This window comes from Oncorhynchus masou, chromosome 11 (assembly GCF_036934945.1).
Source record: "Oncorhynchus masou masou isolate Uvic2021 chromosome 11, UVic_Omas_1.1, whole genome shotgun sequence".
Lineage (NCBI taxonomy): Eukaryota > Metazoa > Chordata > Actinopteri > Salmoniformes > Salmonidae > Oncorhynchus > Oncorhynchus masou.
Window position 1 is genome coordinate 10,604,343 of NC_088222.1, and position 6,000 is coordinate 10,610,342.

Consider the following 6,000-nt stretch of genomic DNA (forward strand, 5'->3'; position numbering starts at 1 on the left):
CCTTCCTACCACCCCAGCCAGCCTGCCTGCCATCCCAGCCTACCACCCTAGCCAGCCTGCCTGCCATCCCAGCCTACCACCCTAGCCAGCCTGCCTGCCATCCCAGCCTACCACCCTAGCCAGCCTGCCTGCCATCCCAGCCTACCACCCCAGCCAGCCTGCCTGCCAACCTTCCTACCACCCCAGCCAGCCTGCCTGCCATCCCAGCCTACCACCCCAGCCTACCACCCCAGCCAGCCCGCCTGCCAACCTTCCTACCACCCCAGCCAGCCCGCCTGCCAACCTTCCTACCACCCCAGCCAGCCTGCCTGCCAGCCAGCCGTCTCCCATACACTTTGCTGTCTCAGGTTGTTTTTTTAACTACAATGCAAGTTGCGATGCCTAACGGCTAAACAAAATCAATGACACTCTCTGAGCTAATGTTTACACCGTCGTATACATAATAGCTGAAAACAAACCATGTCACTAATTATGATAAGTGCTCGCAATGGGTGGGGGTGGGAATGGGAATGTGGGGGACAATAAGCTTGTAACAGCCCAGGCGGCTTGCCCAGCTGTTCCAAGTAGCCCTATGTGAAGAATGAATAATTATGCCCACCTTTTCCTGAAGACTGTCATGACTCCGAATACTTAAGAGTCTCCCTGGTACCAGGGTTCTGAATTCTGACACAGTCAGTCACACCACTTACTGTTCCGATGCGCACAAATAATGAATTACATTATTAGCAGCAACTGCGACCTATAGCCTTATTGTGCATAGAATATTATTAATGAGATGCCTATAAGCCATAAACACTAAACTTTCAAGCATAGAGAAAGTATTCGCCCACAACATTGGTATTGCTTACACAGGGAAAGGCAGTGAAGGAACCCACACGTCCTCTGCTCTTCATCTCCAAAGGAATGTTACGAGAATAGTAGGCAGATTGAAACAAAGAGTTGCTGTTTTAGTGGTTTAAAACTGGGTCGTCCCAAACGTGCTGCCTCTGGAAACCATTTAGTGCAGAGGTATTTTAATTACAGTATGAGGCCAGATAATTTTAACTACATCCTCAATGTTTAATTGGTGTCCAACTTCATGAGAGTGTCATGTGGAAATCAAGGGCATGTATCCTAGGTTACACACACACAAGACGTGTTAAGTTACTGCCATTGGAATCTACTTGGGAGTGAAATCACTTGTCAAACAAATAATGGTCAACATAATGTCCTTTATAATGGTCATTGAAGACATTCAGATTCAGCCCTTAAATCATGACTCAATTCCATTACATCACACATGAGAGTCATTGGACGAAGGCGTCTTCTGTACAGAGCTTTGTCAAGAGCTCGGTCTTAACATGCATCGCTTGCGGTACGGTTTTGGAAGCATAAGGACCTTAATCTTTCATATGAGCGAGAAATAAAGACATTAAATTGATACACATATTTATAAGGTTAGAGTTCAGATGGTTTTTTATTTATTTTTAAATTGGATTTCAAATTAGAAGTTACACTGATTGACTGACATTGTAGCTAACAGTACTGATTGTCACTAACGTTAACTAGCTTGTAGTAAAAAAAAAAAACAAATTGCCATAACTAGCTAGCTAATGTTTATCTTCGTCAAATTATGTTTAACCGTCGGCTGCAACTTAAAAACCCATGTACAGTGACTGTATGTGTTTCTGTATGGGAAGAATTTTGATTGAGTAAGAAAGCGTAACGTTCGCACAGTGCAGGGCTACTCAAATGGTTTTTGTATCTTTATCTAGTTCATCTTATACATCTAACGTTACGTACATACCTCAAATTGGAATAAGTATTGTCGAGGAAACTAGCTAGCTAGCTAGCTAGCTATCATAACAGCTGAGCAACTGGCCTCCACTAGCTCCTAAAGATGGCTAACATTCCCTTTGGAGCGGAACGACACATTGTAACGTTAGCTAGTTAGCTTGCTAGCTTGGACATCGTTAGTTCGCCATACAGATATCTTACTAAATCACTACATACACATCGAGATATGAGATATTCACTTACTTCATCTTCGGAGAGGCCATGTATGGGTTCAAAATTCGTAGCCATATAGCCTGAGGAGCTAACACAAAAACACACAGCTAGCTGGCTAGCCTGAACAATATAGCAAAGTGTCCCCTCCTCAATGAATGTGTGTGTTCCTCTGTTGATAGAGCGAATCCTTCATTGGCACAACCAAATAATGCCGTTTTTTTGTTGTAATCCTCTCCAGTGTGGTGTTATGTTTGGTCAAAAATAATAAATGTAGAAAAGGGGCACTAACATTACATTTATTTCGGTTTTGGCTGAGAATTCAGAGACTCCAGTTGCTTCTTCCAGTTCAACTCAAAGCTAGTATCCTTCGGTTTTGTCCAAAAACGTTGGTGACAGCTGACTTCGCGTGAGTAAAGACAAATTAAGCCAACCACGCGGGTTATAGAACTACTGAAAAAGCAAACTGGCCAATAAAAAAAAGGTGCTAGGGCGTCTTAAAACGGTCTTATTGTTTCAGGTTGTGCAGGTTCCTGAAACGTTGCTTTGCCAGACTGAGCAGTTTTGCTTTCATATAGCGCCACCTTGAGGTTAGATTTTGGCGCATACCAGGCAGCTAGACATTCACTATATGTGGATGCAGAAGACAGATTTTCTTTTGTGTCTGGTTTGGGCTACTGTAGCTGTATCTGCATCATCAGAAATACTATTGAAATGTAGGACCAGCGACAAAGGGCTGGCTGTTGGTCACTAATCGCAGGTACCATCCACAGCTGTTGTGCTCTTGAGCAAGACACTTAACCCCTGACACTTTCTCCAGGGATGTTGTGCGTGCGTGCATGTGTGTGTAAGGCAGAGGATGCATTTCTGGTTCTAAGAAAATTGGTAATAGAATGTAGTTTAGCTTTTCTATTTGATTCTATTCCTGTTGTATTTTCCAATCAACTGTATGGCTCAAACTAATCCATTATATTAAAAAACGGTATCCTAATCTAAGAAATTATTATGTTTATAGTAATCCTTTGGCCATTTTCTCTCCAAGGTCAAGCAGTATAATATGTATTTGCAGACAAGCCAGGTTTTATTCTGACTTTAAATGTGGTTTGAACAGTAAGATTAGAGCTAGATTTGTGTTGATAAAACTGTCATTTACATTTGTTTGAGACCTTTTTTCATAAAGTGGTCACTTGAATCTCAATTTGCCACTATCACTGCAATACCACTAGATGTCCTCAAAGCATCACAGCCCCTGCTGTCTCAGCAACTCACACATAGCACTGAAGACACGGACACAACAGTCATTGCAAGAGAGCATTAGGAACTGTACATAATCATGTGTATGTAAACTACCATTGTTTCAGTGAGTGAATGAGCTGGCAGGATGGCAACTGCACCGTTCATAACCTCTGAATGACTAGCCATCCACGTGAATGCACCTTAATACTGGGTGAACTCACACAACACACTAATCTGCTTCACTCTCATACACCTCAAGGTGAAACCGCTCATAATTTAGTAGTTACCCATCTGTAATCTGCATATCCAGATGAGTGAGATCGGCCTTGGGAAAACCCATTTGTATGTGTAGCCTGTTTAATATTTACTGTACCCATCATTTGCAAAGGGATATAACATGACACACAATGAGTATTTTAAATCAATCTGTGGACCAGATGGGGCTATTATATAATGTTATTGCTTCTAAGTAGAGGTTGGATCGGGAGGGGTAAAGAGATTTCCCAGATCTCCCCAAACAACCAAATGCCATCTGACAGGAAATGTACTGTATGATTTTATGAGCTGCTCGTTTAGTTTACGGTGTGTATTCTCTTCTCTCCTACCATGATATCTTTAAGAGCTGCCATAAACCCAGAAAATACAGTCAAGATATGAAGATTATTATATGTGATCTCTATATGATCTGCCTATAAGGCGTTGTTTTCAGATCCCAGAGGTCTAGTCTTTATGGACAGACATATGCAGCTCTTACCCATTGGCTAAGGGACATACAGAGTTGGAGGCTTCCAGTTTGGAATTAAAGACATACATAACTAGTTGATGACAGAATAGCATTGAATAGAATGGAGGGAAATTCTGAATCATCAGGGTATTCTTAGAGTATTATTGCAGAGGAGAATGGTCAGTAGAAAAGGTTAACCAGGCATATCAACCAGCCGTCATAATCTCTATGTCCTTGGTTGGTGTGGAGCTCTACATCACATCTGCCCCACGAAGCATGCAGCCGATCCCGTTGCTTCTGGGTAATGGCTCGTTTCCTCACCCATCTCAGTGTTCTCAAAGGGAGAGGAGCTAAGTGTCCAAGTGGACCACACTAAAGAGGGATGGACTGCGTCTCTAATGGCAACCTGTTCCCAACATACTGCCCTATGGGCACTGGTCAAATGTAGTGCACTATATAGGGAATATGATGCCATTTGGGACATAACCAGTGTGAAACAGCAAACAGCTGGAGTGGCCTTGCCTTGGCATGCTACTGATGCAGAGGCATAGAGCTCAATCTCACAGGGATTAGAGGGATCAGAGAGGATGCACATTGCATAGCATTCCTCCAGCAGGAGAAATGGGAATGAGAGCCTGTGTGTGTGTGTGTGTGTGTGTGTGTGTGTGTGTGTGTGTGTGTGTGTGTGTGTGTGTGTGTGTGTGTGTGTGTGTGTGTGTGTGTGTGTGTGTGTGTGTGTGTGTGTGTGTGTGTGTGTGTGTGTGTGTGTGTGTGTGTGTGTGTGTGTGTACTCCTGTCTGTACAAACCCCTCTGGGACCCAGTTGACTGAAGTGAACTGTGTGTACCTACCCAGCAAACCTAAATTGGTACTGTGAACATTCCCAGAACAATTAATTAGGTTGCCCCAAAAGTTCTAATAACACAAACAACTATCCAGTTGTGCTGATGACTATACAATGTTTGTAAAAATAAAAACATTTGCCTGATGTTGCAAAAAGGTTCCCAGAAAACATTGTATTATTACATTGCCTGGTCACCTAATAAGAACCTATAGTCCGTGGTGGTTGTTACAGGTGTAACCATTTCAATGATACACCATTCCAATGATATTGAGGTGGCAGGGTAGCCTAGTGGTTAGAGTGTAGGGGCGGTAGGTAGTCTAGTGGTTAGAGTGTAGGGGCGGTAGGTAGTCTAATGGTTAGAGCGTAGGGGCGGTAGGTAGTCTAGTGGTTAGAGTGTAGGGGCGGTAGGTAGTCTAGTGGTTAGAGCATAGAGGCGGCAGGGTAGCCTATTGGTTAGAGTGTTGGACTAGTAACCGGAAGGTTGCATGTTCAAATCCCCGAGCTGACAAGGTACAAATCTGTTGTTCTGCACCTGAACAGGCAAACCCACTGTTCCTAGGTCGTTGTTGAAAATAAGAATTTGTTCTTAACTAACTTGCCTAGTTAAATAAACATTTATTTATTATTTAAATGGTTGATATCAAAATATTATTTGAATGTTTTGGGGATGTTATCATCCTAATGTTAGATAAAACCCTAACTAGAACTTAATGGCAATGTTAGCTAATGTTCTGGGAATTTTTTCAGTTTGCTGGGTAGGCCGAGTACCTTCTGTACAGGGCAATCATGCTGCCAATACATAATTGTGTGTGTGTATGTGTGTGTAATTTGGCACCATATGTTATATTATACAAATGATTTTTTTCTTATTTTTAAAATTAGAACATATCACTACCATAACAGTATTTGTAAAGTATAGGATTTTAATCCAAAGTCATTCAGATATGATCACCTTATAATATCTCTGTGTGCAAATCATGTCTCTTCCCTTTTCTGCATTCCAGTTAGAAAAACTGTCTGTCTCTCAGTACGTAATGACAGTATCCTGGGCAAGTGTCAGGGATGAGTGAAAACCTGGTTTCTCTTGCTCAAATACCAATATTACAAGGGAACTGCCAGTTCTCAGAATTGTCTGTCTCGTAAGGGATACGTGAACTGCAGTGATTTTTTGTTTCTCACCCCAGAGAGAGAAATCTTTCCAGAGCTTTCAT

General features: G+C 42.3%; 1 protein-coding gene across 3 annotated transcripts in view; it reads right to left on the reverse strand.

The window, feature by feature from the left end:
- The window catches only part of nedd4l (NEDD4 like E3 ubiquitin protein ligase), a 122,617-nt gene extending 120,083 nt beyond the window's left edge, over positions 1-2,534 (reverse strand). For all 3 annotated transcript variants that reach the window (XM_064977361.1, XM_064977357.1, XM_064977356.1), the window contains exon 1: positions 2,020-2,534. In XM_064977361.1, the coding sequence (XP_064833433.1) occupies positions 2,020-2,064 (45 nt within the window). In that variant the 5' untranslated portion in view covers positions 2,065-2,534. The remainder of the gene's footprint in view (positions 1-2,019) is intronic.
- Positions 2,535-6,000: the final 3,466 nt, after the last annotated feature.